At 38.5% G+C, this 24319-nt stretch overlaps 1 protein-coding gene across 1 annotated transcript in view; it reads left to right on the forward strand.

Annotated features, from left to right (window-relative positions):
* The first annotated feature begins 7128 nt into the window (after positions 1 to 7128).
* CCDC7 (coiled-coil domain containing 7) overlaps positions 7129 to 24319 on the forward strand; it is a 195535-nt gene continuing 178344 nt past the window's right edge. Inside the window, exons 1-2 of the mRNA XM_078074143.1 lie at positions 7129 to 7242; positions 23893 to 24223. Coding sequence (XP_077930269.1) covers positions 23945 to 24223 — 279 coding nt within the window. The 5' untranslated portion in view covers positions 7129 to 7242; positions 23893 to 23944. The remainder of the gene's footprint in view (positions 7243 to 23892; positions 24224 to 24319) is intronic.

Below are 24319 nucleotides of genomic sequence, written 5' to 3' on the forward strand. Positions count from 1 at the left end.
GATTTTTGACTGCACGGCTGTCAACGCCCTTAACCCTTGCATTGTGTAAGGGCCGACAGTCAAGTGACTTGGTACTTGAGACCTTCTCAGCGAGGTGATTTTATTTATGTTTTAGAGAGAGAGAGAGAGCGTGTGAGAGGGGTGGGGAGGGGCAGAAGAAGAGGGAGAGAGAGAATTCCAAGTAGGCTTCATGCTCAGCACGGAGCCTGACATGGGGCTTGATCTCATGACCCTGAGATCATGAACTGAGCTGAAATCAAGAGTTGGACACTTAACTGACGCTGCCATGCAGGCACCCCCTCAGTGAGATTATTTTAAATGTTTTGACCTTAAATACATTTCTGTTATTAAATATCAGCTACGTACCAGGCTGTGTAAGTTGAGGGGTTAGGCTGTAGTGGTAGGAGCAGAAAAAATAAGGAAACAACAATCCATTGTAAGTTACTGTAAGTGCTTCATATAAAGAAAATGGAAATGTTAGGTTAGGGAATTTTGGGGGAGTTTGTAATTAGGATGGGGATGAGAATGGGAGTGGAATTTTGTTAGTCAGGAAAGATCTCTCTGAACGTGGCAAGAGCCGCCAAGTGGCAGATGACAAGGACCAGTCGTGCGAAGGTCTTGGAGAAGGACATTCTAGATGGAGAACCATGGATCACATCTATTCATCATTTCACTCTTATGTCTGGGAATGACCAGGAAGCAGGAAGATCCACCCCATTGTCATAATCATTGTTATTGTTGTGTGTAGAAAATAAAATGTGCATACTAAAATAAGTGCCTGGTACATTTTAGGTAATTAATAAATGTTCTTATTTTTCCCTTATGAAAGCTTACTATACTTTTTAAAGAGTTTCATCCCCGCATCTAAAATTTTTTGCTATTATTTAAATATAATTTCAAGAAAAGTTTTTCTTCCTACTTTGCCATTTCATTCAATCATTTCTCCTATCAATAAAAATTCCAAGCCCTGTTTATCTAAATGAAGCAGCAGCTACCACAGTGTTCTGTTTATACTCAACACGATATACTCCAAGGTTTCTCATCATGTCAAGTATCTTACTTTAGCACTGAAAAAGTTTCTGCCATTAGGAACAGTTTAAATTTGTAGCAAATATACTTATTAAAGAATTTGATTAACTACATATTTTTAATGTCGTTTTATTTTGGTGGGAAATGCAAAGGAGAGTTAGGTGTTTTGTTAGTTCCTGTTGAAATGTACATATAAATCAGTCTTCTGTCTATGAAAGTATTTACTCTGGCCTTCCATGTTCAATGTACAGAGTCAGTGGGCAAATGTAGATTAAAAGGTACACTTGATCTAGAAAGCATATATGAGGTTTTTAGATGTTTTGGTTTTCAATACATGCTTTTGTTATCTGTAAGTCTGATTGCTGTTAAAGTTGGAAATTCAGATATTTTCTTAGAAAAGGATTAGGAAGTCTTTATGCAGCTCATTTTTGATGTTAATTTTAACAGAGTATTTCTGAGAGTGTTCCAAAGAAAGACGTTAAACATTTATTTGGAGCTGTGGATCAGAAAGGACCACGTATATTAAATGAACAAGTAGAAGGTAAGAATTGTATTTTCTTAAAAAGTCACTTGATAGAATGTTAATTTAAAATGGGAATACCGATGTGTTCTAATATCCAAAGAAAATCACCTATTAAATGCACAGAAAGAAGAAAAATGTGAAAAGGAGATCAATTGTATATCTTATCAGGTGTCAGCAACAGATTAAATTGAGAGTGCCACTGAAGGAGCTAAATGACTGGTTCCATTTCAAGATACTCTAAGACCTAAGGAACATCAGGAAATAAGAGGAAAAGAGGGAATGATGAGAAAGGCGGAGACTACCGGGAGTAAATGAAGGACAAAGCAGCTCTTTATAGTGGAAGGTGGTAACATAAAATAATTCTTTTAAAAGGAAGAGCAGAATATTTGAAATGCAGGAATAATATCAAGTGAGCTTCCAGCACCAAAGTTTGTCAGAGATGTATGCCAAAATTTTTCCACTCTTACTGATTTCCTCACTGTTGGGAAGACATTAAGGACCGGCGTAGCTGATTATGCAGAGCTGTGTCCTAGTCAGCTATAAATGTATATATCTTAATGTCATATAAAGTGGTGGCACTTCATAAGATAGTATCATTTAGTGCAAAATAAGAGAATTGGAAGGAAGAAGAGAGCAGGGTCAGTTAGGGGGAGATCAAGGAAGCTTTAGCCCTGATAAAAAGTCCATTAGAAAGTTTATGACTTTTTAAAAAATTTTATTTATTTGTCACAGAGAGAGAGAGAGAGCGAGAGAGGGAACAGAAGCAGGGGGAGTGGGAGAGGGAGAAGCAGGCTTCCCGCCAAGCAGGGACCCCAGTGCGGGGCTCGATCCCAGGAGCCTGAGACCATGACCTGAGCTGAAGGCAGATGCTTAACAACTGAGCCACCCAGGCACCCCGAAAGTTTATGACTTTTAATACATTTTCAGTTTTGGAGAATCGATAGTGACAAACTTGAGGCTTTTTTAGAAGGTTCAGTTAAGGTAAAGGAATGTGGCAGCAGACTCAGTATGGACCAGAATTTCTCAAATTTTAGTGAATCATCCGAGACCTTGTTAAAAATGCACATTGTGAGCAGCAGGTCTGGGATTCTGCATTCTGACTTCTCCCGTGATGCCAGTGTTGGTGGTCCTTGGGTCTTGTGCTTCATAGCAAGGATGTAGACTTTCCTTTGGAGAAATCTGGAAAGGCCACTGATAGTTCAAGACATAATAGGATCAAGGAAAAGCATTATTTTGTTTTTAGCTAGAGGGGAGCAAGGAGATGCAGAAATAGAGGTTATAGATGTAAGATACTACTGCTAAACAAAGAGGAAAGAAGTGGTGGAGATAATCCATAATAAAAGGGATGTAAAAGCAGAACAATCAAGACCATAGATCCAGAAATTACTTTTTTTAAAAGATTCATTTATTTATTTTAGGGAGAGAGAGAGAACGAGTGACCAGGGCGAGGGGCAACGGGAGAGGGAGAGAGTATCCTTAAGCAGACTCCCTGCTGAGCCTGGAGCCTGATGCGGGGCTCAATCCCAGGACCCCGACATCACGACCTGAGCCGAAATCAAGAGCCAGACACCCAACCGACTGTGCCAGCCAGGCGCCCCCAGAAATTACTTTTGAAGAAGGTGGATAGTGAAGGGAGGGAGGGAACAAAGAAAGGTGTGTTAGCTAGGAAATCTTGGAGTTGATGAGGAAACTCAAGAGAATTCACTTTAGATGGCTTGAGTGTATTTGCACTAAAACAGATTAAATTACAGCTGCTCCACAAAGAATACTGAAAGCAGATGGAGTGCTAAACTTGGGGTAAAACAGCCACTCATTCATCCTCCTCAGATCTATGGGACATCAAAGATGTATGTTGTATTGGTATTCATTATTCAAATGAGATTAATTTGAATATGGAAGCTTTGGCTGTTTTGTTTTTTTTAAGATAGCTGATTTATTGATATAGCTGTATTCAAAAAAACCTTTTAAAGACTAACATGATGTACCAAATCAAACTAATTTTGGAAACAAAAGAGATTATAGGGTTCATTCTCTAAATGCTAAAATTGTTATTATCAGTAAATGTGACACTGATTTTGAAATACAAAAGATTTTCAGTATCTAAAAATTCTGTGGCAATTAAATTGATTTTGTCCATTTTGGTAGTCATATTTCCATATTGAAAGCTTATTATACATCATTTCTTAGATGTGTTTTATATACCTTCTTGCATGAGTGGATCAAGAAACTTTAAGATGGCTAAACTAGAGGATACAAGAAATGTAGGCATAGCAATAGACCAGATGGGTATGGACAAAAATGAATACTTTTATTAACTATTATCCTACAAGTGTATATCCAAGCTGATCAATTCATAACACTTTCTCTGATGAAAACTAAGTTATGCATTCAATTGAACTATCATCACAACTGTGTACTGCCTAAATTATGGGGCAAATTGAAGAACATGGTAAATACTTGTAGGATAAGGGTATAAATGATTCTGCTGTACTGCATTAAGGATGTGCTGTTGCCTTCTACCATTGGCTTTCACGCTTATCCTCTCAGGGTCATGATTTGTTCCTCTGATTAAAAATTGCTTTTCTCCCCATCAATCGGCATGTTCACATTGGTATATGTGCACTTTTCTATTTTAGTTATAGTCATTTGAACCATAATCTTACTTTGAAATCCTAACTGCATGTTCTGTTGAACATATATTCATATTTTTATCAATATTTATAATGGGTTCATATTTCTCTCTTGTCGCTGTCCTAACCACCTTCCTATCTCCAGAAACAGAACACCAAAACCTAATGTAATCATTTTCAGAGCCAAGCATGAGGATTCAGCTTAGTACTAACTGCATGAACGTTTAGTTGGCTTTCATGTTTACATATAATTAACTGTATGTCCATTTTGCTTCTTAGATTCTTCTAAAAGATATCCTTACATGAAGGTAAAACTTTTATATTTTTACTTTGAATTTTTAACTACAGATTGTATGAAAGGTACATCATGTCTTAATCATATTGTTTCAATACCCATTCAGCCTACCGTTGAAGTGAAAGATTCTGTTCCTAATAAAACAGTAGAAGTGAAGGAAAAACCAACATCCAACTCAGGTAAATTTTACAATACAAATTTAACAGTGGAAAGAAGTACACTAAAATATTTGAAATGCTCACAGTCTTCTTATTCTGAATTGTTTTTTTCTTTTTTTTTTGGTGGCAAATTTAACTGAAGGATTTGACATAAATAAGGTAGATACCATTGTTGTTACCCATGTTTGATCAAAAGATATTTATAAGCATAAGAAAAAGAGATTTTAAAAATCTAAGCTTTAGCTCTAATTTCTACTTTTATGTTTTGAAATCCTGAAGTTCCCAGTTTGGAATCCCATTACTTCCTTGGGATTCCCAGAAGTTAATTATTAGACTCTAAGATTTTTCCAGTGTTCACAATGTTTATTTCAATTCTGACCTTTCCCTAGAGTAAAGCTTCACTTGCTAACATGTCAATTGTGTTTTAAGTTTATTTCATCTTAGTGTTATTATGTTGATCATCTTAAGCCAAACAGATGTTCTGATTAGCGGACTCGTGTGTGTGTGTGTGTGTGTGTGTGTGTGTGTGTGTGTGTGTGTGTGTGGTGTCTTTGATTTTTAAAAATGCGGGAAGTAATTAGACATATCCTAACATTTGTTATACACAATCTTTTAAAACCATAATTCTGAAACTTATTGGCCTTAGGGTCCTTTCATAGTATTTAAAAATTATTAGTAATTCCAAAGAACTTCTGTTTAAGTGTGGATATTTACAATATTAGAAGTTAAAACAAGCATTTAAAATACAAGCATACATGATCATACTTTGTTAGCCGTTAGAGCTATGACCCACTAATCAAGCGAGTTGTGATACTATCACGTATTCTATCTTTAGTAAACTTCACTGTACACTTAATAAGAGAATGAGAGTGAAAATGTCAAATAACATTTAGCATTATTGAATGGATGGATCTTGGAACTCCGGGGATTCTCACATGACATGGGAGAACTGTTTTAAACCATGGAGAGGGTTCATGGATACAAAATGATAAAGGGGCCCTTGTGGTGAAATGGGTATTAATGTTTCATTTCTGCATTTCTTGCTTTTTTCTTTCACTTGTCTTAAGAGGTTAAATCAGACAATCTTGCTTAAAAAAAAAAGGAAAGTATTTTTGCTATATATTCATTTTCTGTTTCATGGCACTGTAGTTTTTCGATCTAGTGTGGACTGAGACTTATTCTGTTTTTACCTGGAAATGATTAGATCACCCGAGGCTTTCATTTCTCAGATGAATTTATGATGTTTGTCCAAGCCTTAAAAATTTCTGAAGATAGGGACGCCTGGGTAGCTCAGTCCGTTGAGCGTCTGCCTGTGGCTCAGGTCATGATCCCAGGATCCTGGGATCGAGTCCCACATTGGGCTCCTTGCTCAGTGAGGAGCCTGATTCTCCCTCTGCCTCTGGTGCTCCCCCTGCTTGTGCGGTCTCTCTCTCTCTCTGACAAATCAATAAATAAAATCTCTAAAAAATAAAAAAAAAAATTTCTGAAGATATTGATGCATTAAGGAAAGACCATCTCCCTGTAATTAAAACTAGTACCATTCATTAAAAGTTTTTTTAGAGCCCATGTCTTTAGAACACACGGTGCATATTTATTTATTTATTTATTTATTTATTTATTTATTTATATTTATTTATTTATTTATTTATAATGGGATCATGACCTGAGCCGAAGTCAAGAGCCAGACACCCAACCGACTGTGCCAGCCAGGCGCCCCCAGAAATTACTTTTGAAGAAGGTGGATAGTGAAGGGAAGGAGGGAAGAAAGAAAGGCGTGTTAGCTAGGAAATTTTGGAGTGGATGAGGAAACTCCAGAGAATTCACTTTAGATGGCTTGAGTGTATTTGCACTAAAACAGATTAAATTACAGCTGCTCCACAAAGAATACTGAAAGCAGATGGAGTGCTAAACTTGGGGTAAAACAGCCACTCATTCATCCTCCTCAGATCTATGGGACATCAAAGATGTATGTTGTATTGGTATTCATTATTCAGGTGAGATTAATTTGAATATGGAAGCATTGGCTGTTTTTTTTTTAAGATAGCTAATTTTTTGATATGATAGCTGTTTCACAAAAACCTTTTAAAGACTAACATGTTCTACCAAATCAAACTAATTTTGGAAACCAAAGAGATTATAGGGTTCATTCCCTAAATGCTAAAATTGTTTTTAGCAGTAAGTATGACACTGAATACATATATTCGTATTTCTTTTTCAACATTTATAATGGGTTCATATTTCTCTCTTGTTGGTGTCTTAACCCACCTTCCTATCTCCAGAAACAGAACACCAAAACCTAATGTAATCATTTTCAGAGCCAAGCATGAGGATTCAGCTTAGTACTAACTGCATGAACGTTTGGTTGGCTTTCATGTTTACATATAATTAACTGTGTGTCCATTTTGCTTCTTAGATTCTTCTAAAAGATATCCTTACATGAAGGTAAAACTTTTATATTTATATTTTTAATTTTTACTACAGATTGTATGAAAGGTACATCATGTCTTAATCATATTGTTTCAATACCCATTCAGCCTACCGTTGAAGTGAAAGATTCTGTTCCTAATAAAACAGTAGAAGTGAAGGAAAAACCAACATCCAACTCAGGTAAATTTTACAATACAAATTTAACAGTGGAAAGAAGTACACTAAAATATTTGAAATGCTCACAGTCTTCTTATTCTGAATTGTTTTTTTCTTTTTTTTTTGGTGGCAAATTTAACTGAAGGATTTGACATAAATAAGGTAGATACCATTTTTGATACCCATGTTTGATCAAAAGATATTTATAAGCATAAGAAAAAGAGATTTTAAAAATCTAAGCTTTAGATTTTTAAAAATCCTTGGGATTCCCAGAAGTTAATTATTAGACTCTAGATTTTTCCAGTGTTCACAATGTTTATTTCAATTCTGACCTTTACCCTTAACATTGTTTTATCAGTCCCTTGGCCAGACATGGATCAGTGTAGGAGGGGACTACACAAGGATATGAAAACCAGGAGACAAGGATCATTGAGGGCATCTTGGAGATTGACTAATATATATCACTATATATCAGTTTTACTGTTTTTGAAATTCATATAAAGGGAATCATGCAGTATATGCACTTTTGTGTTGGCTTCTTTTGCTTAACATAATGTCTGTGAGATTTAGGTTATTGTGTGTGGCGGTGATTGCTATTTATATTGCTGATTAGCATTCTGTCCTATGATTGTGACACAGTTTGGTTACTCGTCGTCCTGTTGATGGACATTTGTACGGTTCAAGTTTGGTATTATTATGATTAAACATTCCATGCTCTTGTCTTTTTGTGTACATGTTTCATTACCTAGGAATGGATTTGCTCAGTCAGAGGGTAAGATTATGTTTAACTTATAAGGAATGACCGAAATGTTTTCTAAAATTGTGTTGTCATTTCACGCACTCATGAGCAACATATGAGAATTCCAGTTGTTCCATATTCTCAGAACATGTGGTATTCAGTAATATTTAGCAGTTCTAGTGGTTATGTAGTGGTATCTCACTGTATTTTAATTTGCAGTATCTCACTGTATTTTAATTTGCATTGCCTTAATGAGAAATAATGTTATTGATGCTATGCATTCATTTATGAAATACCTGTTCAAATCTTTTGTTTTTGATATGTAGGAATAATTTAAAATATTTTCATTTTAATCAGCTTTATTGAAATATATTTTACATAAAATAAATTGCAGCCACCTTAAGTGCTCAGTTTGATGAGTTTTGACAAAGGTACATAGTGTGTGACCACTATCCCAATGAAGATATAGAACACCCTAGAAAACAGCCTGGCAGCTTCTGACAAAAGTAAACACACCCTTACCATATGCCCCAGCAACTTTAGTTCCAAACATTCATTCACTGAATAATTTTAAGCGAAGCATCAATACATGGGGGATTATTTTTGTAATTTGTATTTAAAAAATTACATATAGGAAAATTGACTTCTTTGGTGTACATTTCTGTGAATTTTAACACATGCATGGATATAATCATTGTGTATATAGATACAGAATAGTTTCATAATGCCCAAACGCTCCCTTATGCTATCCTTTTATGATCATATAATCCCCCACCTCTAACCCCTGGAAACTGATGATCTTTTCTCCCTTACTACAGTTTTTGTCTTTCTGAGAATGTCATATAAATGGAATGATACAGTGTGTAACCTTTTGAGATTGGGTTCTTTCACTGAGCATAATGCCTTTGAGATTCATCCAAATTGTTTTGTGTATCAATAGTTCCCTTTTTTTTATTGCTGAACAGTATTAATGATTGTAATGATACACCATAGATTGTTTATGTATTCATTTGTTGAAAGATAATTTATTTTCAAATTTGGAAGAAGTGCAGTTTATAAATTTCTTTTTTTATAGTTAGTACTTGTCTAAGTACCAGTCAACTCATATTATAGTTGTGTCTTGTCTAGGACAACTTTGCCTATAGCAAGATCATGAATATGTTCTCTCATGTTTTCTTCTAGCTTTATGGTTTTTGTTTTTACATTTAGGTCTCTGTTGATTTGGGCCCTCGAGGAAGCAGATGCCAAGATGAGTTATAAGTGAAAGATTTATTGGGGGTTACAACAGTGAAAGTTAAAGGAGAGAAGGAGCAGGAGGGGCAGAGGAAGCTTTCAGATGATGATGCAGATCTGATACCTGTGAGAGGCGAGGGAGGAGGAAGGAGGGTTAAGTAGAAAGATTTCGAGCATCAGACTGTGGCATAGCTGTGAGAAAGTCTCTGGAAGCCCAGTGGAGATCTCAAGTCCAAAGAATGCCCATGGAGGAGTTCTACATTGGCCAAAATAGCAAGTCTTTGTATCACTGTGTGCTCAGTTATGGGCTGGGGGATGCTCAAGGAGGCAAGTGGACTCAGCTCAAAGGCTGAGACAGAGCCTGAAGTCATCCACAGCTGGAGGCTTTCAGCAGCCTGTACTCTTTGCTTCAGGTTCTCTCTTGAAGGGAGATGTGATCGGCACAGGTGAGGTCTTCATGGCTGTCACAGTTCATGCTTTGCTTCACATGTAGTTCTCCTGCACATTCAGGTGCAGCTCCTCCACAGCTCCTATGGACCTTTCTTCCTGAGAATAAACTTAAACGAGGGAGGTTTATGGGGCAAATTACAGTCTTCACTGTTGCAGTTGGTTTTGGGGCTGAAACACTTCTCCACTATCCATTCCCTTCCCCACCTCCATCCTAAATTTCCTTGTCTTCAGCTATCCCCGCTGTTGGTCATGACAGCTTACCTGGTGGTGTGACCCAAACTCCTGGGTGGTCTGACCCCTAGACCCACACAATTCTTAGGCTAGGTTTGCTGCATTTGCTTATTCACAGTTGTAATTGGGAAAGGGAGTACCAAGAGGCACTCAGGCGGATCACCCAAATTTCATATATTCCTCCCTGCTACCATTGTGTAACATTAGTTCTAGTTTACCCTGCTGATCAGTATTATTTATGCCTGTAAACACAGTGATTCCTCTTCCAGCCTCCTGGTTCCTGGATACAAGGATCCTGGGATGTCTAGGTGGCAGCCCTGGCAGCTCTAGCTTGTAGTTCAATAGGAGGCTTGCTTTTTCCTTTGGGGAGTTAGTCTTTTAAGTTTTCGAAGTCCAGAGTTGCAGGAAGAAAAGAACAAGGTTCCTTAGTGGTTATTGGGAATGATGCTAACTGGGATATCTCCTGCTTCTATCCCTTGGTTTCCAGACCCACATATTTCACTGATTCTTCCAGGGTGGAATGGGCACAATTTAATCAACCTGCCACCAAATGGCCAGGTAGGTGGTCTCCTCAAGGAATAATGTCACACTAGGTTATTGGCCTCTGTTGCTGTCATGGTGGATATTCAGAGGCAACAGTAGCTTGATTGGCTTTGGTAAGAGGAAATCCATGATTTTGGACTGATGTGTAGCCCCATCTCTCCTACTGTGACCACTTCTTTCATGTACCCACTGTGCCAGGTTCGTATGAATGAGGACAAAGTTTGGCTAACATCAATTAGCTATATTGTTTTATCTACTAAGTTGTTTGGTGCTTCTTTTGTGGTGATGTCTTCTAGTAGGTAATTATGTGTGATATGGAAAATTTCATGTCTATCTACATGCCTCTACTTAAGACCTTGTCTGTGACTTTTTTTTTTCTTAAAGATTTTATTTATTTGTTTGACAGAGAGAGAGACAGTAAGAGAGGGAACACAAGCAGGGGGAGTGGGAGAGGGAGAAGCAGGGAGCTTCCTGCTGAGCAGGGAGCCCGATGCGGGGCTCAATCCCAGGACCCCGGGATCATGACCTGAGCCCAAGGTAGATGCTTAACGATTGAGCCACCCAGGAGCCCCGATAATTGCATTTTTTAAGGAATTTTCTTTACGGTTACTCTGGTTCATGAGGTCACATGGTGCATAGCTAAATTAGTTTCCCAGTTCATATGCCACTTGGGAGACTTACAGAGAAACTTAAGGAAAACAAATTTGGAACTGTCAGTAATGGAAAAAGATGCAGCGTGGAGATTATGGCAAGCCCAAGTGGATAATCACAAATTTCAGGAGGTACTTTCTGGGTTGTGCAAGTGCAGGCTCAGGACCTAAAAGGGAGTGCCTCCTTAAATCTTCTAGGCGAGGTGCCTCTATGTGGGTCAAGCTCTTTGGACTATTGACCTTGTTGGCTATAAAGTCATCTTGGTTACTTCTATGTTTTGTTCTAGAAGCTTTATAGATTTAGGTTTTCACTTAGGCCTATGATCCATTTTGACTTAATATGTATTGATGGAGCTGTTGGGAGATAGTTCTCCATGATTCTCTCTTGTTTCTGCATATCTTCTGATAGATTTTGTTCTGGATACCTTTCCAAGGAGATTTGTATGGCAAATAGCTTTGGAAAATACGGCATCTCTCTCTGGGACAGAGGGCAGATTTGTTGGCTGTTCATGATAATAAAGACAATGTCTCTCACTGGAGAATAGATGAGAAGGTTTGCTAGCAGTGTTTTTAGAGAAGACTGGGGCTGTCTCTCTCAGGGAGCCCAACTCACTGAGTGTGCCAGCATTACCTAGCCATTGTTGCTTTGCCCTGTAGGAATTGGGGCTTGGGGAGCCAGCAACTCTGGTTGCTGTTATTGCTGCGATTAATAAGTGGTCCTTTGTCTCTAGCCCAGGAGTCTCAAATGTTATGCCAGTGTCTATGATATTGTGGCAGGCTAACTTGTTTTCCAGCAGGTAAGGAAAATTGTAGACCTTTCATAGTTCTTGATGGTTTCAGTAAAAAAGACTGAATATTGACAAGACCTGGCTTTCTGGAATGGGAAAGACCAGAGCTTCCCCATTTAATATGATTTGAGGGACATCCTTGGGATTTAGTAGCAGCCATATTATTCAATTATTCAATCAAGCAGTAAATAAGTATCCACTCTGTTCCCTGTTGCTGAGGAGGGAGATGGTTGCAGGCCGTATACTGGGAAGTAGGGTCAACGGTAGCTGCCTGAATGGTAGATAACTTAGTTGTTCTTACTCCTTGGGGTGGGGGCTGAAGGGACAATTTGATGGTTAGCCTTATGCCTGCCCTGTTGAAACAATTGGTACTAAGATCCATCCCAGGTTAGAGGAAGGTTCTGATCCTTTTTAGACATCACTTACAGAGACACACATATACACCAAATGCAAAAGGGGGAAATTTGTGACCCCTATGGGGAGAATTCATGCAAATTTTTAGAACTTTGGATTGTTAGCTTAGGAGATGAGGGGGAGGGACATGTAATGTTTTTTGAAGAGGAATGACCATAGTTTGGCCCTCTTACGGCTCAACTGCTCCTGAATTCTATCAAGCCGATCTTAGATGATTTCAAAGATGACAGTACAAAGTCTGAGTTATTTGAGATGTTTTTTTTCTGGCCATAAGGGCATTCTGGCCCTCTTACTGAAAGTTCCTTGAAACAGAGAAAATCCCATGGGAAATCATAGAGCATATACTGTATAGTATTCCAGCTCTTACTGTCCCGCCTTGGGTCTGTACTCTCCCACATACTGGCCCACGTGGGCAGAAAGAAGGGGACATAGCGGGTCTTTATAAAAAACCCCTTTGGATCTCTTGTTTCTGACTGATTCTTCTAGATGAAAAATTTGGGTGAGAGTGGAGGACAATTTGAAAGAAGTTATAGTTACAGGAATGGGACACATTAATTTTGTGGCAATGGAAGGATAGGAAGAAAACCTAAGCACCTGGGGATGCAACACCTTAAACAGCGGGAGGTACTGGGAAATGAAAGAATATTAATATTCTTTTGTCTTTTAGCATAGCTCCTGGACCCTTCCTCACAAGGACAGTATCTTGGTCCAGCCCTCCCAAACTATTGCAAGTTCCTTGAATTTAACTGACTTTTTTTTTTTTTTTTAAGATTTTATTTATTTGTCAAAGAGAGAGAGCACAAGCAGGGGGAGCAGCAGGCAGAGGGAGAAACAGACTCCCCACTGAGCATGGAGCCCGATGCAGGTCCATCCCAGGACCCCGGGATCATGACCTGAGCCGAAGGCAGATGCCCAGTCGACTGAGCCACCCAGGCGTCCTGAATTTAACTGACTTCTGAATTGCTATCTGCCACATGGCTTTGACTACAATTTGATTGCTATTCTCTTAATCTTACTTCTCAGTATTGGAAATAGCAGCAAATGGCCCGTTTCTTCACCTCCTGTGCAAAACCTTATGAAAATTTTTGTTGTCGTTCTCACACACATTCCCATACCTATTATTCAGGCATTTCATGGGATGGACAAATCCCACTGAACTGTTATTATAAACAAACAAAGAACAGATTGGACTGACTGCCATTATGCAGTCTCTCCAAAAAACATAGGTTCTCAATGATTTGAACAGAAGAAAGAACCCTAAGGTGTGTCAGCGGCTGGGAGGCCATGTTGGAGCCACTGTCAGCTGCGTGCTATGAGAGCTGTGGTTGCCACCTGGGGGAGGGAGGGCGTTGCTCAGCAGTTGTAAATAAGACTTTATTCCCAGGGGCACCAGGAACTCCTCTGGGACTATGCTTTTTGTTTGAAGCCCCCCCACTGTATTCTTTTTCAAAGTTGTTTTGGTTATTGCAGGTTCTTTTCATTTCCATAGGTGTTTTAGCATCAGGTTGCCAATTTCTTCAAAGAGGCCTGCTGGTATTTTGATTGGGGTTGTTTTGAACTGATACATTAAGTAGGGGAGAGGTGACATCTTAACATTATTAAATCTTCTAATTCATGAGCATGGTACTGCTGCATTTACTTAGACCTTTATTTTCTCTCAGCAATTTTTTATAGTTATCAGTGTAGAGGTTTTGCACATTTTTCAGCATTATGCATAAATACTTCATATTTTTAATGCCATGGTAAGTGGTATTTATGGTATTTTACTTCCTCATTGTTCATCAAGAGCATATAGAAACGCAGTTGATTTTTGTATCCTGCAACCAAGTTAAACTTATTAATTTTTGAAGATTTCATCAGATTTTCTACATAGATCATTGTGTTTCTTTATTAAAAAATTCATTTTTCTTCCTTTCCAGTTTGAATTCTTTCTATTTCTTTTCCTTGACTTTTGCACTGGTTAGGACTTCCAGTAAGTACATTGTTGAAAAGAAGTAATGAGAGCAGACAGCCTTACCTTGTTCTTTATCATGGGGGGAGAGCAAGCAGTCTTTACCATTAAGTATGATGTTAGTTGTAGGTTTCTCATTGATGCATTTCATCAGGTTAAGAAAGTTTCTATTTCAAGTTTCAGATTAAAAAAAATCTGGATTGGATGCTGGATGAGAGCAGACAGCCTTACCTTGTTCTTTATCATAGGGGGGAAGCAAGCAATCTTTACCATTAAGTATGATGTTAGTTGTAGGTTTCTCATTGATGCATTTCATCAGGTTAAGAAAGTTTCTATTTCAAGTTTCAGATTAAAAAAAATCTGGATTGGATGCTGGATTTTGTCAGTTACTTCTTCAGCCCCTCTTTAGATAGTCATATGTCTGTGTGCATACATGTTTGTGTTTTAGCCTGTAAATATGATGATTTCATTGATTATCATATGTTAATGCAACCTTGCATCCCTGGGATAAACCCCACTTGGTCATGACTACTATTTTTTATATATATATATTGTTTGGTTCAATTTGCTAAAATTTCATGAACAATTATTGCATATATGTTCAGGTGAGATATTGACCCGTAGTTTTCTTTTCTTTAATATCTTTGGTATTGGTGTTAGGGCAATGCTGCCTCTCAGAATGAGTTGGGAAGTATCCCTGGATCCTCTGCAGTTTTCTGCATGCATTTGTATAAAATTTGTATTGTTTCTTCTTTAATGTTTTATTACTCACTAATAATGCTATCTGGACCTGGAGTTCTCTTGGTGGAAAATTTTCTTGATTTTTTAAACACAAATTAAATTTCTTTAGATATAATGGTATTCAGGATATATTTTTCTTGTTGAATAAGCTTTGATAATGTCTGTCTTTTAGGGAATTTATCCATTTTATCCAAGTTGTTGAATTTATGGGCATAAAATTGTTCAAAACCTCCTTTATTATCCTGTTAACATCTGTAGAATTTGTAGTGCCTGATACTGGTAATTTGGGTCTTCTCTCTCTCCCTCTTTTTTTCTTGATTACTCTGGGTAGATATTAATCTTTTTTTTTTTTTTTTTGGATTTTGTGAAACAGCCAGATATTGGGTTTATTGGTTTCTGCTATTTTGTTTTTTAAATCGATTTCTGTTCTTAATCATTTCCTTTCTTCTGCTCCCTTTGTGTTTCATTTGCTCTTTTTTGTTTGTTTGTTTCTTCCCTTTCTAATTGAAGTAATTGATTTGAGAACTTTCTTCTTATTATAGGTGTGTAGTATAGTGATACAGACATTTTCCTGTACATGCTACTTTAGCAGCATCCCACACATTTTGGTATGCTTTGTTTTTATTTTTATTCTGTTCAATATACTTTTTAATTCCCCTTTTGATTACTTCTTTGACACATGAATTACTAATTGGTTGATAATGTTGTTAGTATTGAAAACATTATTCAAGTTTCTATATCCTAAGTGATTTTCTGTCTACTTATTTGATCAGTTATGGAGGGAGACATTGTTGCAGGATTGCAGGGTTCTTGTCTCATGCAAAGAAGTCAAAGAATGAATCTCGTGGACACAAAAGGGTGAAGTGAAGTGAAAGTTTATAAAGTGAAGGTGAGAACAGAAAGGAAAGAAAAAGCTCTCTGGAGTGAGAGGAGTCCCGAATGGGTTACCACTGAGGGTTTTTAGGGCAGGTCTTTCATTGAAAACTTGACCAGGAAGCTAATCGCCTTGAGCTTCTTGTGCCATCTTGGTTTGAGCAAGAACTATTGATAACATCCTTAATGACTTCTTTGAGGTCTGGTCATTTTCTGTGATTACAATGTAGCTGCCAAAGAAAAATACTCCCTAATATCCAGGACCAGGTGGTCTGGTCTATTCCCTTATCTCTTGTTCACTCTGTCTTAGTGCTTCTGCCTGCCAGGAATAGTTTCAGAGCCTAGTCAGGGACCCACCCCCCCATCTCTCCCTGCCTATACCTTAACCCTTTCTTACTCAACATGATGAAATCTCTGACTTTAATGGTGGGTTTGTCTATTTCTCCTTGAAGTCCTATCAGTTTTTGTTTTATGTATTTTGTTCCTCTCTTGTTAGGTCCATAAATGTTTACGATTGTTGTATCTTCTTAACGAATGGCTTATCATTATGAAATAACCCACTTTATCCCTGGTAAGAGTCTTTACTCAAAAATCTAGTTTTTCAGTAATTAATATAAAAACTACAGCTTTCTTTTGACTAGTGTTAGCATGATAGCTCTTTTTTCATCTATTGGGAGACCATTTTCCATGGATCTCTTACATTTTTGCACTTTTTAAAAAAAAATATTTTATTTATTTATTTGAGAGAGAGAATGAGAGAGAGAGAGAGCATGGGGGGGAGGGTCAGAGGGAGAAGCAGACTCCCTGCTGAGCAGGGAGCGCAATGTGGGACTCGATCCAGGGACTCCAGGATCATGACCTGAGCTGAAGGCTGTTGCTCAACCAACTGAGCCACCCAGGCGCCCCACATTTTTGCACTTTTGAAAAAAAGTGACAACATTCACTCAACAAGCATTTATTATTGTGTGCTGATACCTAGGAAAGGATAAAACACAAATGTTTCCTGTCTTTTAAACATGTATATCTCAATATATAGAAAGTTCGTTACATATAAGCATATTGGATTCATGTATATGAATAAATGTGTCACATACCTTCTATATAACTGAAAATTAGAAAATGCGTGAGTCAAGGGGAAATTCCACTTTTTGTCAGAATTTAAATTGTCCCAGATCCTTGCAATGACCACAGTATCAATTGAACATAAATTGAAATATTTTTAAGATTAGCAAATGAATCTCCTTTGCCTTTTGAACTGTTGCATTTGCCTTGGGGTCTGAGGGTGGCAAGTGAGTCTGTGCACAAGCCCTTTAAGAGTGGATTTTCTGTTCTATATTTATAGTGGTTCTCCTGGAAGTAAACTTTGGTTTTCCCAGCCAGACATTTTGGGGGCTTGTCTCTCTGGTAGAGGCCCCAAGAGTTGGGGTGCCTGGTGTGGGGCACAAATCCCTCCCTCCTCAGGGACAACCCCTATATTATGAGATCTCTCCTAATTGTGGGTCTGCTGAGCCTGGGGTGGGGTTTCTTGCAAGACTTGGTCTCTACCTCTTCTACCTGTCTCAATGTGGCCCTTTTCTCCTATGTTGTGGAGGTGCTGTTCAGCTAGCTTTCAAAGTCCCTTGCAGAGGGAAATTTTCCATATGTAGCTGTAGATTTCTTGTGTTTGGGGGGAAGAGGTGAGTTCAGGATCCTTCTATGCCTCGATCTTGAGCCCTCTTCCATTTTTGCACTTCTTGTTTCAGCTTTTGCTCTGGACTATTTATTTGAATATTCATAGAGTAAACCAAACACAGCCATTATTAAAAATTAAATTATATCAAGTTAGTATTTTTAAATATAAAACACTTTACTTCGGGCAATAAAACTTTATTTGGAGAGTGTTTTAAATCAATAACCTTCATTTTTTTTAAGAGAAAAAAGAATTAAGTCAAACTATCAAAAAAGCTCTACGTTGGAAAATTGCATATGAAAGCAGGGCAGAGAAACTGATGGCAAGACACTGCTTATGTGGCACGATTCAACTTTTTAGTCCGTTTTATTTTTAAAACCGCGAAGCCGCAGCACAATTCCGTGGGAGCTTAGAGTCTGGTAAAGGACTCTACAAATCCTCGGACTGAAAATAACTTTAGATAGCGGCAGATGAGCGGCTGGAGGCCCAGGTTTTGCAGGTGAAGCCCAAGTTCTCAAAGCACCGAATAGGCCCCTGTTTTATTTCTTTAGGCCAAATGTCTAAAAGAATCTCACTTGTGCAGCGTCCCGGAGGGAAGCCTGGGGAGCGAGAAAGAGGGCGCGGCCTGAACCTAACTACTTTTTAGGGTTCCACCGTTGCCGAAATTCCTCTCGCCTTCCCCTCGGCGAAAAGACTCAGCTCAAGCTCTGGCTCCTGGCGCTGCGCGGTCTCGCCGGCGGGGGCGCGCGCGGCTGGGGGGGGGGGTGCGGCGGGGGCGCGCGGCTGGGGGGCATCGGTGACGCGGCGTCAACCGCCTACCCTGCGGCTGTGCGCCGGGTCCTGGTCGTTGCTGCCGCCTCAGGGCGCAGAGGCCCGGCCTTCCCGCCCAAATGTCAGTTTGTAAAATAGCAGGGCTGGAGTCTGCAGGGTTTGCAGGCTCCCGCCTTGTAGGAAGTCTGGGAGGCTCGGAATTTCCAACTCTTTCACCTTAGAGTCCTCTTCGCCCAGGCAAAACCACCCAGGAGCCTGGCTTCCCACAGCCTCGGCAGGTACACGGGCTGCTAGGAGCGGAGGCGTGCGCGGTACTTTCCTCATCGGATTGTGAGAGTTTGCGTTGGGTTCTCTGGCAAAAGCGTTTACTTTTCCTCTCTCAGTGGCAGTTGTGCCTCTAAGGCAAATCAGAGCTTTCCTATCCTGTGCCCCCCACCCCCATTTCATTGTGTACTGTATCATGAGAGGGTTTGAAGTGACCCCTGGAAGGAGGACCGGATCTGTCTCCGTGGTAGCAGGTGACTGATGAACTTGAGCAAATCTGTGGTGATATAACGTACACCTCCTAGCATGATTGGGAGGGTTAAATGAAGAGACTATGTAAAATCCTTAAACATTTTCTTGTAAATACAAGCGTTCACTCCACGTGACCTTTATTTGTATGTGCATGCGGACTTCATTGATGAGGTGGTTTTGTAGCACCTGGTGAGTCTCCCGGCTTTTCCTTAATTGGTTTCTTGACGTGGCCGGCATCCCAGCCTTCCTGTTACCACAGATAAATGTAACCTGTGCCTGCCTTAAGTGCACGGGCGCATTTGTGCGTTAAAACCCATTTCCCCTTGTTTACTCCAGGATATCATCCCATCAATTTCCTTCTATACCAGTAAATACATTTTGCTTTCTCTTGGGTCATTTCCATCAGCATATGTATTAGTTTCCTAGGGCTGCCTAAAAAAGTACCACAAACAACAGAAATTTATTCTCTTTGACTTCTGGAGGCTGAAGGCTGAAAAGTGTTGGCAGTGTTGGTTCCTACTGGAGGCTCTGAGGGAGAATTTGTTCCATGTTTTTCTTTCCTAGCTTCTGGAGGCTGCTGCCAGTCGTAGGTGTCCCTTAGTTTGTAGAGTCATTGGGCCAGTCTCTGCCTTCGCGTGGTGTTCTGTCCTGTGTGTAGTCTGTTTTTTTCTTCCAATACACCACTCAGGGGATGGGGACCGCTTGAATTCATCTTAACTTGATTACATCTACAAAGACCTTATTCCCAAATAAGGTCACATTCACAGGTTCTGGGGTTAGGACTGGAACATATTTTTGGGGAGAGGACATAATTTAACCTATGACAGTATACAAACATGTTACTTTTCTCATCAAAAAAAATCTTCCTCTTGCCCATATTTTACTCCCTTTTGTAGCACAATTTCTCGGGTGCTTAACATTCATATTCACTGTCTCCACTTCCTCTTGGACAATTCTCTTTTGAACTTAGGTCAATCAGGCATTCACCTCCATCACTCTTGAAACTGTTGCTGTACTTTAGGTCACAAGTGACCTACCTCCATGTTGCTAAATCCGTTGGTTCTTAGTCTTCCTCTTACCTGACCAGCATTTGACAAAGATCATCGCTCAGGCATAAGTTTTTCTCACTGTATTTTCTGTGTATCCCCTCTTGGTTTTACCTTCTGACTCATTGGTCACTCATTCTTAAGTCTTGTTTGCTGGTCCTTCTCTCTCAGACCTGACACTTTTGATGGAATGCCTTTGGCAATATAATTTCTTTGAAATTCTTTTGATGCTTTTTAGTTTTGTAAATTGAATTTTGGTTTCTGTATCACTTACTACATTAACTTTACTTAAAACATTATGCTGCAGTTAATATGAGAAAAATATAAAAAAAGGGAATATTTCCCAACAGGGGACTTTGGCTTATGTTCTATAATGTATATATTTATTATTATTATGAACAGTTTCCAAAAGAGCATTGCATTCTTCCTTCAAAATATATTTTTAGTGACATGGCATCAAATAATGTTTCCCAATACTTATTTATGATTTAAAAATCATGTTTGGCGACTGTGTTTTTAATTAACTGCGGTTTTTCTAAAACAATAAAGCTGTTGTATAGTTTGTGAATGAAATAAAAATTTTCAGTGTTGTCGTAAGGTATTTTTGCTCTATCATTCATGACCAAGTTAAAAAAATGTCTTGACATGTTGTGCAAAATGTCATAGAATTTTAGTTTTTGAGTATTTTCTCTTTGCTTTGTTTTTCTCATATGTATTTGAGGCATTGTATCCCAGTTATATATACATACATACATATATGTGTATATATATATTATATATTTTTTAACTATTTTTTTGGTAAGCTCTTAAGAATGTGTATGATTCTTCTCCAGCTGTGTCATCTATTGATTAAAATCCTAATACATGTTCACATATAGAAATATTTGCATTTTGGAAATCCACAATTATATCAATAATTGCTTTGTGCCTTCTGTGTTTTACATTAGGGATTGTGTCCAAAATAAGTGAGAAATAATTAGTTTTCAAAAACCTTATTCAGGGGCGCCTGGGTGGCTCAGTTGGTTGGGCGACTGCCTTCAGCTCAGGTCATGATCCTGGAGTCCTGGGATCGAGTCCCACATCGGGCTCCCTGCTCAGCAGGGAGTCTGCTTCTCCCTCTGACCCTCCCCCCTCTCATGCTGTCTCTTTCTATCTCATTCTCTCTCTCAAATAAATAAATAAAATATTAAAAAAAAATAAAAACCTTATTCAAACTGATTTTATTCATAATGTATCCTATAATATTTATTATTTGGTTTATTTTACTTCCTAAATAGTCTATTATTTGGTGTTAATATTTGTATTTTGCAGCAATGTGCTAACAGGATGCCACTGACTTTTGCCATGGTTTCTGCTAAATAAAAAAATACCTATTATCAGGCTCTTAAAATTTATTAGATGACCCTCTCTACACTAGGTACTACACTAAAAATTTAATTGTGTTTCTTTTTTGTTATCAACAAATGCAGGCCTATATATTCCCATTTTTCATAGGATTGTTAATTTTTTAAATTCTTTAAAATCTGATATTAACTCTTAATACTTACTGATGATATATATTATGCATTTCACTTTATTCATGTTCAAAAATGTGTGTAAATGCTGCTTATCTTTGCATCATTTTTATTCTTCAGCTAAACTCTGCATCCAGAGCGTTTTCAATTTAGACGAGATCTTTCAAGTTAGACAAGATCAATCCTTTGAGGAGAGATGTTATTAAAACCTGGTGGAAATTCAATTCTTCCTCCTTTTTAGGTTATATACTCTTTCTGAAATCTTTCGGATTTTTCTCTTTGGGTTTCTTACATTTCATTCTGTGTTTGTGTTTTGTTGTTTATCTGTTTACTTTTTGGCATTTTGTGAACACTTTTGATCTATGGTGCCACTATTCTTAAATCTGAGAAATTTATCTGTATTATTTCTTCAAATATTTCTCTCCTGTCCATATTTTCTTTCCCACTGGATCTTCTATTGTGTGGTTTTTGGCATTTATATAATTCTACATATCTCTTATTTTTCATTTCTATTTTTTTATCCTTTTCTGCTGCTTTCTGGCAGAACACCTCAGTCTGATCCTCCATTTTCCTAATTTATTCTTCAGCAGTATTAGTCTGTGATCAGTTATGTTGTTTATTACATTTTTCATTTGTAATATTTCTACTCAAGTCTTTAAAAAAAATACCCTGTGTACCTGTTTTCTATTGCTAATATTCTGTGTGTGTGTGGGGGTGTGTTTGTGTATTTTTGGTTTCTTTTTAAGTTTGTCTGTCTGTATGTATGTATGTATTTATTTAAGTAATCTCTACACCCAGCGTGGGGCTGGAACTTACAACCCTGAGATCAAGAGCCACATGCTCTTCTGACTAAACCACCCAGGCGCCCTTGGACTTTTTTTCCCTCCAGTTTGTTGTTTTTCTTTTGCAAAACTTGTATTTTTCAGGGTCAAGTTATTTTCATCTGTGAGCTCATATGCCCTTGGGAGTGTCGGCTACTCTTGTCTGGTAATCTATTATCATAAAATGGTCAAAAGCCAGGCCCCAGTTTATGTCCCTCCCATTGTTTAGGGAAATTATATGTGTGTATTTGTTTCCCAGGGCTGTCATTACAAAAAACCACAAAGTAAGTGGCTTAAAACAATAATAATTTATTCTCTCATAGTTCAGGAGTCTAGGAATCTAAAATCAAGGTGTTTGCAGTGCTACACTCCTTCTAAAGGTTCTAGGGAAGAACTCCCCTTGCTTCTTCCTAGCAAGGATACCGGCAATCTTTAACATTCCTTAGCTTGTAGTTGCATTGCTCTAGTCTCTGCCTCTGTCATTACATGACCTTTACCCCTGTTTTCCTATGGTGTCTTTACATGATTTCTTTTTTTTAAAAAAATAATTTATTTTAGAGAGAGAGAGAGAGTGGTGCTAGAGGGAGAGGGTCAGAGGGAGAGGGAGAGAGTCCCCAGCAGACTCCACGCTGAGCGCAAAGCCTGACATGGGGCTCGATCTCATGACCCTGAAATCAGGACCTGAGCCAAAACCAAGAGTCGGATGCTTAACCAACTGCACCACCCAGGTGGCCTTATATGGCTTTCTTATAATGACATTAGCCATTGGATTTAGGGCCCATTGTAATCTAGTATGACCTCATCTTAACTTGGTTACTTCCGCAAAGACTGTATTTTCAAATATGGTCATATTCACAGGTGCCAGGGGTTAGAACTTGAACATATTTTTTTCGGGGACACAGTTCAACCTACAACAATGAGACATCTAAGTTCAGACAACAGAGAACCAATGCTATTCTATATTAATTTTGTCAGTCTATGAGACAACTCCCATGGTCAAGCATATAGTTTAAAACTCTTTGGGAAAGGGCATTGTCCTGAGTTTTTTTTTTTTTTTTTTTAAAGATTTATTTATTTGAGAGAGCGAGAATGAGAGAGAGTACATGAGGGGGGGAGGGTCAGAGGGAGAAGCAGGCTCCTCGCTGAGCAGGGAGCCCGATGCGGGACTCGATCCCGGGACTCCAGGATCATGACCTGAGCCGAAGGCAGTTGCTTAACCAACTGAGCCACCCAGGCGCCCCTGTCCTGAGTTTTAATCAGCTTTGGAGAGAGAGAGGAGTAGAAGAATGAAAGCCTAAGACCTGTCCAGTCTGTACTTTTTATCTCAGTCCAACTTTGGTGTTGCCTTGATATTACTGGGCCTAGGCTATTATTCCTATAGAAATAATGGTAAAGGGCATATATTACCTTAAAAAAATGGGGGAAAGGTAAGAATAAAATTTTAAAGTTTCCTAAAGAAATTCTCTCATTCCTGCCACTGTCTCTGTCTCTTCAGCCCCCATCCTAAATGCCCATACATAAATCAGCCTTCAGGCACCTGTAGGGATTTCTCACAGTATTTTTTGTTTGCTTATTTTTTCATTTTTTGTTGGTATTTATTGTTAGGAATGTTATTCTCTCCATTTTGTAATTTCTGTAGAGCTGATTTTGGGACTCACCATCTTCATGGTGATTGATAATCCTGCCATAATGTTTAATCTGAAATCTTAATGTTTTATTCACAGGGAGGAATACAATTTTTTCATCTATAATTTGGAAGCAAAGTAAAATAACAAAATGAAGCCAGCAAAACATCTCTTAGCCTCTAGTAATAAATTGGCAAATGTTCCAGAATTCACTTACAAAAAAGGACTATTGAATTTACCATTGTCACCTAAACCAAAGGAAAAACATAGTACAAAATTAGTACGTGATAAACTTGAACCAATGGTCTTAGGATCTCCACCAACAGGGGAATCCATCGTAAGGTATGCTTTGCCCATTCCATCAAGTAAGACAAAGGAGTTAATAGCAGAAGATGAATTGATCAGGAAAATTACCAAACATCTGAAGATGGTAAGACACTTGTTGGTCCCTGTGTTTGGGGTCCCCATGACCAGCGCCAGGCTTAGTGATTTGTTAGGAAGGTGCACTAGAGTCAAAATATAGTCC

Source organism: Halichoerus grypus, chromosome 6, assembly GCF_964656455.1.
Source record: "Halichoerus grypus chromosome 6, mHalGry1.hap1.1, whole genome shotgun sequence".
NCBI lineage: Eukaryota > Metazoa > Chordata > Mammalia > Carnivora > Phocidae > Halichoerus > Halichoerus grypus.